We start from the raw sequence: 12,945 nt of genomic DNA on the forward strand, positions 1-12,945 counted from the left end.
AGTTGTCATGTGCTAGGCACTGTTCTTGGCCTTTTATTTATATGAATTCATTTGTGTAGTTTTCTGCATCTTCTCTATATAAAATATATATGTAGACGTGTGTGTGTATATATATCTATACGTATATATATATATATATCATAGGTGGAGCATAGTTCCTGGCACATAGTAGTTCGTCATGAAGTATTATCTTCTCTACCATGTAGAAAGCATTTTTATTCCTACTATTAATTCCTTGAAGAAAAGCATTCTGCCGGGTGGAGGATGAGGGTGGAGCAAAGAATTCATGACCTGGCTCCGCTCCATCACGACTGTGGCTGTGACCAGCCACACTGGTTGTGAGAGCTCAGGACCAACTGCAGGTGTGCTGCAGGCACATCCCACATTGTGCCCCAGCACAGAGTGGCCTGATGTGCCTGGTGTGTCTGAGGTGACGGATTCTACCTGGTATCCTCCAGTCACTGAAAGAGATCTGCAAACTGACAGTGTCCATGTTGGGGCCCTGACTTGCACCTGGGATGAAAATTCCTAGAAGAGGGTGTCTGACTTTCTGCCACATGATGAATAGCAGCAGCTCTGTTTCTGAAAGCTGGGATGCATGTAGGTAACACCTGCCTGACAAAGATTTACAACTGCTCCCCAAGCTGCTTCTGTACATTGCAAAACTGGGTCACGCTTTTTTACAAGAGCTATACCTTGGAGGAGGGGTAGAGGTGGTTTTATTTTTTATTTTTTTATTTATTTACAAGAATACACTAAAGGGAATGGAGGCTGGTGGTCTTAGGAGTTCTGAAGTGCTTGTTAACATCTAGCTGGCCAGCTGCCCATGTGACTAGAAGTTGGAGGGGATGAAAAACGATTTCCAGCTGAACTTGGCTGTTTTCTAAATAACTTCATGCTGGGAAGATGAATTGGATGAGAATGGGCCAGCCCTGAAACAAGTTCCGTACTTTTAAATACTGGACACACTGTGGCTTAACCTCTGGGAAATGAACGGGAGCGGCTCCATGGCTGGTGCACTCACTCGGCAGGCCCATTATTCCAGCCTGGCTCTCTGAGTTCTCGGACTGAGGGACGAGTGGGCCACAGGCACCTATTTGGAGAGTAAGGCTCCGTGTGCAGCCTGTGATCCTTCTGTGGGAACACTTGCCGTAATGGAAAATATCCTTCACTTTTAGTGTGGTGAGCAGTAGCCCGACTCAATTTGTGCAGGCTGGGCTGGGCTGCTCTGGGTTCTCATTCAGTTGGGTGACTGATGAAGTGACTTAGCTTGCCAGAGCTCAGCTTTTTCTTTGCTAGTAAAGAGCCTCAGGTGGGCGAGGCCTATGCATTCCAGTAGGGAGTTAGAGGGCTGCCTAAGAAGTTGATCATCCAGTGAGGTTAGGGCAGACCCTGCCTCTCATTACCCCCAAGACTCTTCCGCTGCTTTCCAGGACTTTGAAGTAGATTCTTGCTCAAGCTGCCAGACCTTCTGTCTCTGTTCTGTGCATGCCATGGAAGGGGAGGGAGAGAGATTGGATTCTGTGTCCTCCAGAGCACCACGGCCCTGTTCATTGTTTCTTTGTCCCTTTCTTTTGGTTAGAAGATGGCTTTCACCTAGTACCGTAGCCCATGTCTGTAATCCCAGCCACTCAGGAGGCTGAAGCAGGAGAATCACACGATCAGGACAACATGGGCAACTTAGCAAGAATCTGACTCAAAATAAATTTTTTACAGATCTGGGATATAGCTCAGTAGCGGGGTGCTTGCCTAGCAGGTATAAGGCCCTGAGTTCAATCCCTAGCACAAAAAACAAACAACAACAACCAAAACCCCCAAGAAAATGGGTTTCCCCCAGGTGCCTTCTTGGGCAGGTTAGCAGTTTTTAACCCCTCATAGGGTGAGATGCTGTTGCTGATCTCTGCAGGAGGCCTGGCCAAAATGCAGAGGTGTCCTCTCTGAAGAACAGCACCCTCAGGCCAGAGCTGTCCTTGCAGAGGAGGTGAGAAGGGAGTCAGGCAGGCTTGGAGAAATTTGTTAGCTAACACTTGGTCTTCTGAACATTGAGGGAGTCCCACAATGAAGGAATCTTTTTTTTTTTTTTTAATCAGCTACACAAGAAGAAATGAGGTAGAGCAGTCTAAGCCCCCCGAGATGCTCATAAACAAGGCTCTAATTATTTCTGTATTGCTATTCCAAGTATTGCCATTTGCAGAGCTCTGTTCTGCTTTGTGTTAGGCTGCACAATAAGAATTCTTGGTTGTCACCACAGTGCTGAAAGGTAGGCTGGCCGGGATTCATTTAGGCCTTCTTATCCCCACCAGACTTCTAAAGCCTCTGCTTCAAAAGAACTTGCAAAATCAACTGTGCTTTGGTTTGTATCTCTGGTTACTTCTGCCTCCTGCAGCTCGTTGGTTTTTTAATGTACCATAATTGGGAATTAATCTGCGAACAACAGCATTTGGAAAAAATTAATTGTGTGTGGAATGTTGGATAATTATGTGCATATGTTAACCATTTCTTTGCTGTGGTGTCATTTCAGGCATTGCTCACCGTGATCTGAAGCCAGAAAATATATTGTGTGAATCTCCAGAAAAGGTACTTAGGGCCTGCTTTGAGGTGTTCCGGTTTATACTAATCAGGAAAGCCAACCTGCTTTCAGTGTACTGTAGATTGTTAGCAATTCTCTCGGCCTCATATACTAACTACAGCTGATTATTATGGACACATGAGAATGCTGTGCCTAATATGTAATGATTCAGCATTCCAAATAGGGTTAGTTCTTGTCCCTCCTTTGCTCTTTGTCATTAATATGATTGGCTCAAGCATACATTTTGTAAAATATATGAGACCCACACAAAACTAACATTTTCTGGTCTGTGTACCTACCTTTAGAGTAGTCAATAGAGTCAGAAACAACTCAGTCTTACATGGGCACATCTCTTCCCACAAATGATATTTGTGGTGTGGTATGTATGCTAGGTGGTGTCTACCATTAGAACTAATAATTAGAACCCTGGTTCTGTGCTTGCAATAGAACCATGCTTGGTGGTGGTGGCCCATGGTTGCCCATGCTTGGAATCCCATGCTTGCAATCCCATGCTTGCAATTGGTGGCCCATGCTTGCAATCCCAGCTACTCAGGAGGCTGAGACAAGAGGATCATAAGTTTGAGGCCAGCCTGGGCAAGGTAGTGATACTCTGTTTCAAAACTGAATTTGCAAAGGACTGGGGAGTGTGGCTCAGTGGTAGAGTGCTTGCCTAGCATGCTTGAGGCCCTATGTTCAATCCACAGTACCACTAGAAAAAGGAGAAGAAGAAGAAATAATTAGGGTTTTTTGTTTGTTTGGTTTGGTTTGGTTTTTTGAGACAGGGTCTGGCTACATAGTTCAGGCTGGTCTTTCTTGAACTCACTATTATCCCAGGCTGGCCTTGAACTCTCATTGATCTTCCTGCCTCAGCCTTCCAACTACTGGGATCACAGGCATGTGCCATCACACCTGGCAAAGAAGCAATAATTAGGAAACAAGTTCTTGAGAAGAGTTTCTGTTCCCACTTCTGTTTCCAAAAGTACCCATTAAAGAGAATACATCTATGCTTGATGTTGATCAAATGCAACCTATTTTAGACATTTCCTTAACCCACTTTATAACAGTGTATTAAATTGGTAAGTTCTGTGTTTGTTAGAAGAGACTTAGGCCCGTAGTATTGGTGGCCCCCATTTGTGGTTACATGTGTGTTTATAAGGTGCATAGGCAAGAGCTACATGTCTTGGCATGGATGAAGCCATGGCTCATGCATAAGGCATGACTACAAGTGGAACATGAGTCAGCCTGCTGCGCACAGGTCTTCTAGGGGAATAGCAATGTGTTAGCTCAGATAAGATCTTGTGACTTCCATGTCAGTGGTTCTGCCATACAACTTTGTAATTCTTCATTATGATTATTAGAAATAATTACAGTTAACATTTCTGGAGTGCTTAACCGCACTAGGGACTTATGTGCCTATTTAGTATTTATAGACTTATCTTGAGATAGGTACTATTATCTTCATTTTATGGTTGAAGAGACTGAAGCTGAGAGAGGTTAGGAAACTTACATGAAGTCAGTAGCTGGTAAGTAGAAGAGCCTAGATTAAAACGTAGCAACCCCAGCACTCCACCCGGGCTCTGAACTACCCATCGTCGCCTCTGATTTACAAGGAGTTTTCATGTCCTTTGTTTCATTTGCTCTTCATGGCACAGGTTTGTTGCCCCCTTTTTATGGTTGGAAAAACTGAAATTAAGAGAAAGCAAAAAGACAACCTACAGAGTGGGAGAAAAGGTTTTCAAATCACATCCATGAGGATTTAATATCTACACCTGATCTTAGCCAAAAGGCCAAGAAGCAATAAGTATTTAATATCTAAAATAACATGAAGAACTCCTAAAATTCAACAGCAAAATGATAACCCAGTTTTAAAGTGGCAAAAGGATTTTAACAGACATTTCCCTCAGCAAGATATACAAATGGCTAACAAACATGTGCAGAGATGGTCAGCATCCTTAGTCATTAGGGAAAAATCAAAACCACAAGGAAGCCACGCACACCTGTAATACTAGCACTCTGAGGGGCTGAGGCAGGAGGACTTCAAGTTCAAGCCCAGCCTGGGCAACTTAGTGACTTAATGAGACCCTGTCTCAAAATTTTAAAAAATAAAAAGGGGTGTAGATGTGGCTCAATTGAAGACCATGGGTTCAATCCCTAGTACTGCAACCAAACAAACCAATGAAAAGGACACCACTACACAGCTAAGATAGCTATTTTTTTTGAGGCAGGGTCTCACTTTGTAGTTTAGGCTGGCCTCGAACTCATGGAGATCCTCCCGCCTCAGCTTCCCAAGTTCTGGGATTACAAGCATGCACCATCACACCCAACAGCCATAATTTTTTAAAAATAGAAAATAACAAGTGTTGGTGAGAATGTGGAGAAAAATGGAAACAAAACTTTTGTACATAGGGAAGGGAGAGGGCTTGGGGGGAATGGGATAAAATAAAATTTATTAATAAAAAGATAATAACAAGTGTTGCTGAGGATGTGGAGAAATTGGAACACTTATACATTGCTGGTGGGAATGTAAAATAAGGAAAACAGTTTGGCAGTTCCTCAGAAGGCTAAACACAGAAATACTACATGACCCAGCAGTTCTCTCCTAGGTATATACCCAAAGAATTGGAAACAGAGCCTTGAACAAATACTTACTTGTACACTAATGTGCATTACAGTGTTGTTCATAATAGCCACAAGGGAGAATCACCCCAGCTGTCCATCTAGGTGAATGGATAAACAAAATGTAGTCTGTACATGCAATGGAACATTATTTGGCCTAAAAACAGACATATTACATGCTGTATGTACTGATGCAGGTTACAAAATGGACGACCTTGAAAACAGTATGCTAAGTGAATGCCGGGCACACAAGGACAGATACTGGGTGCTTCCACTTACATGAAATATCTGAAATAGGCAAATGAATAAAGACATAAAATAGGTTTGAGTTACCTGGGGCAGAGGGAGCAGAAATGGCAAGTCATTCCTGGAATCTAGCTTCTGTTTGGAGTGGTGGAAAGATTACGGAAACAGCGGCAATAGTGGGACAACAGCCTGAAATGTAATTAATGCCACTGAATTGTACATTTAAAAATGGCTAAAATGACATATTTTATCTTTTTAATCTTACCACTATAAAAAAAGAAATGCTGGGCCCGGGATGTAGCTCAGGGGTTCCAGCGCCCGCCTTGCAAGTGCAAGGTCTGGAGTTTGATCCCTGGTACCAGAAAAAAAAGAAATACTAAATGAAAAAGAGTGAAAGAAAGAGAGAAGGCACTAGGGAAAAAGTTAGAAGGTTCATCCAGGCCTCCTGGTCATGAACAGGCGAACTAGGACCCACGGACCAGCATTCTCGACTCCCTCACCACAGTCTCCCTCTCCTGCAGACGTGAGTCACCCTGTTGTGGCCGCAGCCACAGCAGCCAGTCTGGTGGGGCTGGCTGCTGAGTTCATGCTGCCCACGGTGACTGAATATCCCAGTTTCCCCAGGAGTTTGAGTACTTCAACCAACCAACCCAAGCAAGCAAACCATGATATGTTGAAGACTCTAAGCCACCTGAAATGGTCAGGGTTTTACTCCGAGCTCCTTTGTCCTCCACCAAATGGAGTGCAAGGGGTCTGTGTTTCAGTAATACAGTAAGTCCCTGACTTAGGAACATTCAAGTTATGAACTTTCACAGTTGTACTGTATAAGATTCATGGGTGTATTGTAGAAGACTCTTGTTGGATTACAAATGAATCTGACTTACATTCTCCTGGAATGGAACTCATTTGTAAGTCAGGGACTTCCTGTACATATTAACTTCTCTGGATCTGTCTTGCAACCTATACCATTATTTACTGTCAGGAGTCCTGTTCTCATACTGAGTTCACAGAAGTCTAATACCATGTAATTCACCTGTTTTTCCCCTCAGATGAGAAATAAGAGAGAACATGAGGAAGAGGACACATTGGAAAAGGTCTCCAGGTGGCTCCTACTTAACCCAAGGAGATAGAGCCAGGCTGAAGTGTGATGGCCGTATGCCCACATGGCCCTCCGGCTGGTCTCCTCGTGCCTCTGGCTTTTTTGTATCTGTGACCTCTGTTCTCTGTTTCCCCTTTCAGGTGTCTCCAGTGAAAATCTGTGACTTTGATTTGGGCAGTGGGATGAAACTTAACAACTCCTGCACACCCATAACCACACCAGAGTTGACCACTCCAGTACGTATATCTGCATACCCTGTGCCCTTCATGTTGGGCTGCTGCACTTATGGAAGGCCCCTGAACCAAAGCTGTGGCGTCCAGAACAGAGGGCTAAGGAAGGGAAACCAAGTGTGTCTATAGCGCTTTCCCAGGCCCAAAATGCCCTTTGCTCAGCGCTCTGTACTAGTAGCTCCCAAGCCCAATGCCTGTCCTATTGCTGATGAAACTAACATTGGCACTTTAGTTTAGGGTCAGTCATCTCTGCTAAGAAAGGGACAAATTGTCTCCATGAGCACAGGCTGCCTCCTGACTCCTGTCCCAGGTGAAAACACACCACTCCCAGCCCAGCCCTTGTTGCATCCAGCAGTGTGCATAGCTCTGAGTCTCATTGCCTCTGGGAATCAGCATGTCCCCCTTGTGGTGGAGGAGGGACATGTCCTCCCCACTAGAAGAAAAAGAACTATCCATGTGGGAATCACAAAGTTCCTGGCTACATGTGTGTGGGGTCACTTGGCCAAATTAACCTCTTGCTTCTCTCACTTCACATTTCACAGCCAAATGATGCTGCCAAGAGCTACTTCTTCCTATGACATCTTTTAACATACTTGATACACTATAATTAGGATAGCTGTTTTGAAATTTGCCTGTTTCATAGGGAATTTTCCTGATATCCTTTATAAAAGACATCCCTTTAGATATGCCAATACTGTGTCTTTTCCTAAGCAACCTCATTAGGAATGTTTCTGTAGTAGTGTCTAACATATGTGCTGCCTTGTTCTCAAAATTATTAACTCTAATTGCTTATAACAAAGAAAATATCCTTTCTTGAGAGCACTTATCTTCTAATCAAATTACTTTCACGGGGTAGGAGTGGGAGGCTGTTTCTCAGTGAACTGAAGTAAAGAAAAGGGGAGTGTTTCACTCTTCTCAGTAGTTTTCTGTGCGAGGGTGGGAGGAGTCCTGGATCCTCATCCTGGGTCTACCACTGCTGCACTCCCTGTCCTTTCTTGGGCCTTGTTTTTGTTTGGTTGGTTGGTTTTTTTGGTATGGGGGATCAAACTCAGGACCTTGTGGTTTCGAGGCAGGCGCAGTGCCACTGAGCTAAATCCCCAGCCCTGAGCCTTGTTTTTTCCATCTATAAATAGGGGAGGGAAAGAGGGCTTGTCATTAGAATTCTCCTAGTTTTGATGGTCTCTTGATTCCAAATCCTTACACTTCCTTGCTCCCAGTTAGTGGGGAAGCTGGGCAGGAGTCACTTTAAGAAATCCTTGCTGCATGGAGCTGGCTTTCCACACATCTCCCTCCCAGGCTACATTTCTGGTGCATTTAAGTCCCTGTACCACACGTGGTCTGTTTACAGAGCACCAAGGCACGGGAGGCTCTCTGCCCACAGAGAAGGGATGTGATGGGCTCAGTTCAAAGCTTCTCCAAGTGCCTCGGTGGTATCAGGCAAAATCTCTGGCTTTTCCTGATGACTGTCCTTCCATCCCCTAGCTCAGGTTACATTCTGCACCTTGCCATCCCCCGCTCCTAGGACTTACCTTTTGTCTTCTCTGCCATCTTCCCTTCCCCAATCCTTGGTACCTACAGTGCGGCTCTGCAGAGTACATGGCCCCGGAGGTGGTAGAGGTCTTCAGGGATGAGGCCACTTTCTATGACAAGCGCTGTGACCTATGGAGCCTGGGCGTGGTCCTCTACATCATGCTGAGCGGCTACCCACCCTTCGTGGGTCACTGCGGGGCTGACTGTGGCTGGGACCGGGGAGAGGTGTGCAGGGTGTGCCAGGTGAGCAGGGCCCACGATGCAGCCGCCACATGGGTCAGGGGGGCTGTGGAATGCCAGGCAGGACTGGGCTGGGGATTGTTCCTGGTCTGGTAGGGGTTTATAGTGCCCCTTCCTCTTCCCTCAGGGCAGTCATGAGCTAACATCAGGCACTTGATTCAGCTAGAAGCTTGAGGGAGGGGGTTGGAGCTCATACCTGAGCAGGCTCTGAAAAGATGAATCTTGGCTGAGGAAGAGGGACGGCAAATATGAGGAGGAACAGTACCCGCAGAGACATAGAGATGAAACGAGTGAGTGTGTGCAGGGAGGGAGAGAGAAGTATGATATGGCTGATGCTATGGCTAGGAGGCAAGGCTCTGGGGGTGCCGGGAGCCAGGTCATGGAGCGCCCTCTCTGAAGGGCCAAGGAGCTGGGCTTTGTTCTATTGGCAGCACTCCTGACCCTTCACCCCTCCACCCTCCCACGTAGCATAATTATCCCAACTTGCCAAGGGCATTTGTACCCTTTGGTGATTTAAGGTGAAGAAGAGGGTCAGGAAAGGGACTGTATCTGTGGCAGCCCCAAGCCACGAGCAGCGGCTGCAGCTGAGGTCACTTAGAACCAGGATGATCAGAACAATGACAGGCGCATCCTGTGCACCCCCTGGGCAGTGTGGCCTCAGGAGGAATCTTCTTTACCTAGAACAAGCTGTTTGAGAGCATCCAGGAAGGCAAATATGAGTTTCCTGACAGGGACTGGGCTCACATCTCCGATGAGGCCAAAGACCTCATCTCCAAGCTCCTGGTTCGAGATGCAAAGCAGAGACTCAGTGCTGCCCAAGTTCTACAGCACCCGTGGGTGCAGGGGGTGAGTGACGCCAGAGAGGGGTGGTGTGCTACCTCTCCATGCCAGCAGCATGGCCACGAAGAAGCTTCATACCAGCAAGTGAAGAACACCAGAGGCAGCTGTGGCCTCAGAGTGTACCTGTCTTGCTCTCTTGAAAAGTCTGACCCTACCGACAAGCAGAGCCCAGTCCTTGTGCTGGGCAGAGAGCCTGTTGTCATCTTCCCCCTCTGTGCTGGCTTGGGTGGGGCAGCTGTGGAAAGAGGGAGAAGTGCGTACTCACATTCTGTCCTTCCATTCTAGCAAGCTCCAGAAAGGGGACTCCCCACGCCCCAAGTCCTCCAGAGGTAAATGCTCCCACTACATCTCGCACCTTCTCTCCTTGGCCTTGACTTTCCCTCCAGCCCTCAGCCACTTTGGGCTAGAGGTGGGGCACAAAGAGGCCATCTCCAGGCTCAGATTCCCTTCAGAGATGCTCCCGTGCCCCTTCTCTATCCCCTCAGACTCCCTCGTTCCCTTCTTGCCATTGTAGATCTCTCTTCCTCTCCGTTGATTGCTTCCTCTGCCCTTCAATGCCTCTCAGGCCCATCCTTGCATGTTTGCAGGAAAAAAACCTTCCATAACCACATGCATCTCATTGAAAATCATCATTTACAGCCCAAAGACAGACTTTATTAGTTATTCACACTGGGGTGTCCTGCTGGCAGAGTTGGTGAAAGTCGTGGGGGATGGAGCACTGTAAGGCAGAGGGACCCGTTGTCACATACACTACAAAACAGACAAGAATGCCATTGTATATTTGCTGTCGTTGACGGAAAGGTCATTGTGCAGTAGATGAGTATATTCAAATTTAAAGAGAGGTTTTCCTATCAGCCCCATTTTATAGATGAGAAAACTGAGAAATCGAGAGATCAGGATAACTTGTTTGAGGCTGCACAGTGGCCCTTAATTGTAAGAGCCTTTTAACAACCAGATACATATGTTTCTGACAGGCCCTACCCTAGAGACCCAAGGTAAGCTGGGTGAGAAACCCCCTTAGGAGTCAGCCACGTGGCTGGTTTTTAGAAGGTTCACAGGGAAGTCTTACCCAGCATGGTCTCAATTCTTTATTCCTGTGGTGCTGTCTGGGGCTACTTCCAGAAACCGTCAAGCAGCAAATCTCAGATCCCCCTCAGGTGATATATTTGATAAATTCAAAGTGCACATCAGGCATTAGCCCTGGCCTAGGTTCTGGGGACACCGACATAAACAGCATAGCCCTTGCTCCAGGAGTTCCCTTCCCTGCTTGGGGAGGGGACACAGGTGAGCTTAGTGCTCCGTGACCCTGCCTCCGGAATAGCTGTGTGTGGAGTGGTGGAACCCAGAGGAGGGGCCTCTGAGAGTAATGGGGTATTCTCCCTGACTCTAGACTAGGGATTGTAGTTGAGGCTCATTCTAGCCTCAGTCAAGCAGGAATCCAAACCCAGGAAAGAGTTGCTTTGGAGAGAGCAACCCACACAGCTCAGAAATCTGGTGGGAGTATGGAGCCCAGCTGTGAGTGGCATGTTGCAGAGCCACCTGGCTAACTTGGGCTCCTTCCTCCCCCTCTATGCCTTGTCCTGCCCCTGCAGAAACAGCAGCACCATGGATCTGACACTATTTGCAGCTGAAGCCATTGCTCTTAACCGCCAGCTGTCTCAGCATGAGGAGAATGAACTGGCCCAGGAGCCAGAGGCACTGGCTAAGGGCCTCTGCTCCATGAAGCTTTCGCCTCCCTCCAAGTCTCGCCTGGCCCGCCGGCGGGCCCTGACCCAAGCAGGCCGAAGTGGAGAGACGGGACCATGCCTGACCCCCAAAGAACTCTGAACCACTCCAGTCATGTGTTAGGCCTAAACATTGTCCCCTAGAAACCTGTGAGGCCAGAGTCTGTGGAGCAGACAGAGGAGTTTTCCCTCTGGCTCCAGTCAAGCTTCCTCCATCCACGAAGGCCCTACGATTCCCAGCCAACCCCCCATTTCCCCACAGTCCTTGTAGAAAAAAGCTGTTTCCAAAGGGGTTGTCTTTGAAAAGGGAAGCAATCACCTGTCACTGCATAATCACTGGCAGCAGGGGCATCTTTTTGCTGGGCTCCACCTGCTCACCTGCCTGCAGAGCCCCATCCAGCCTGCTCTGGAAGTTTCAGCTGGGGCCACAGCCTTCAGGGAGCCACCTTCAAGAAGCAGAAGTGTCATTTGACAGAGGCTGTTGACACATGTGCCTCTTCCACCTTGCTCTGTCCTCTGGATGTCCTCTCTGCCTGTCCTCTCCCTTCCTGAGCAAAGCCATCCCCTCCGTACAGGAAAGGCAGAGGGCCCTTCTCCTTCAGGAGGCCAGATCAGTCTTCCAGCCTGTGGCGCAGAGGAGCACATAATCTTTCTTCGCTGTGACCAAGATGTGTTCCTCATTTATCATCCTCTTCCTTCTTTGTGATTGCTGCTAAAGTCAGTATTAGTTTGGTTTTTTAAATGTTTTTAAATGTGCTCTTTCAGCAAACACAGAATTTTAAGCTCCCCTTTTAAGCCCATGGATTTTCCAAGGCAGAATGTCCATGTGCTTGGTTTTTAATTAGCTCTTCCCTGTAGTCCTAACTGGTTTTTAAGCTGTTCCCCTGATGAGCACCTTAGAGTCTGTCCATGTCTGTTACTGCTGTGTCCCCAGGTCCTGTATGGAGGGTGGCACAGGTATAGAGCAGTCAGATGGAGCTTTGTGCCTGAGGCAAAGCCAGATCAGAGGCAGGCCCACTGCACAGGAGCGTGAAGGGGCAGATAAGCTATTGAGTTATATAACAAAAATAAATATGCGTATGTCAGACATATATTCAACTCAGCCACTACTGTGCCATCACATAGTGTGCTTGTTTTAATAAAACTTTGATTTTAGTTGTGGCCTATGTAGTGGTCCTTTCTTTACTTGCAAACCTGAGGAGACAGGCCTCCTGGGGCTGAGCCCAGATAGGTGGGAGAAGGAGCTCTTGTCAGGATTCCCAAATATAACGGCACATTTGATAACACAAAAGTAATGGAGATACTGCTTTTCCGATTTTAGGTGAAGAAATGAAATTCATTAAACATTTCTTCTGCAGGACTCAAAGATGAGCAAAAAAAAAAATAAGCCTCTGCTTTTCAGCAGCTGCCCATCGAGAGATTGACACAAGCAGACTTCAGAAGGCACTTTAATAGATATCCCCATACCCACCTCATGCAGAAACAAACTTCTTCCATGTCTAAAGCATCACTGTGCCTTTATGAAGGGCCTGTTGTGTGCCTAGTACTACACTTGTCCTGCCAGAATTGGCAAGAAAAAAACAGTGCCTCCCATCCATAGTCTCCGTGTACGTCATCTGGTGTAATAGACCCCAGAGCCAGACTGAAGAGACCCAGGTGAGAAGGACCTTTGTAAGTTCCTAAGAAGGTAGCAAGAGAGAAGCCTGGGGATCAGGGTGCTAACAACAGCTCTTTGCCCTGAGGAAAGCAGAAAGGACGTGGGACTAGGCACTTCGTTTTGGCTCAGGTCATGGGCAGGCTACCAGCTGTCCCACACTATGAGTGCCTGCACATGTATGTGACATTTCTTGT

The 12,945-nt window shown here is 47.0% G+C and overlaps 1 protein-coding gene across 8 annotated transcripts in view; it reads left to right on the forward strand.

Annotated features, from left to right (window-relative positions):
- Positions 1–12,249, forward strand: part of Mknk1 (MAPK interacting serine/threonine kinase 1) — a 52,172-nt gene extending 39,923 nt beyond the window's left edge. For 7 of the 8 annotated variants that reach the window (XM_087214884.1, XM_087214882.1, XM_021250798.2 and 4 more), the window contains 6 exons: positions 2,522–2,577; positions 6,671–6,766; positions 8,339–8,533; positions 9,212–9,376; positions 9,656–9,699; positions 10,963–12,249. In XM_087214884.1, coding sequence (XP_087071010.1) covers positions 2,522–2,577; positions 6,671–6,766; positions 8,339–8,533; positions 9,212–9,376; positions 9,656–9,699; positions 10,963–11,197 — 791 coding nt within the window. In that variant the 3' untranslated portion in view covers positions 11,198–12,249. The remainder of the gene's footprint in view (positions 1–2,521; positions 2,578–6,670; positions 6,767–8,338; positions 8,534–9,211; positions 9,377–9,655; positions 9,700–10,962) is intronic. The other variant, XM_087214887.1, reaches the window with a different exon arrangement.
- The last annotated feature ends 696 nt before the right edge of the window (positions 12,250–12,945 follow it).

This window comes from Heterocephalus glaber, unplaced genomic scaffold, assembly GCF_053883595.1.
Source record: "Heterocephalus glaber isolate CG9 unplaced genomic scaffold, H.glaber_assembly_v1.0 deba00001451, whole genome shotgun sequence".
In the NCBI taxonomy this organism is placed as follows: domain Eukaryota; kingdom Metazoa; phylum Chordata; class Mammalia; order Rodentia; family Bathyergidae; genus Heterocephalus; species Heterocephalus glaber.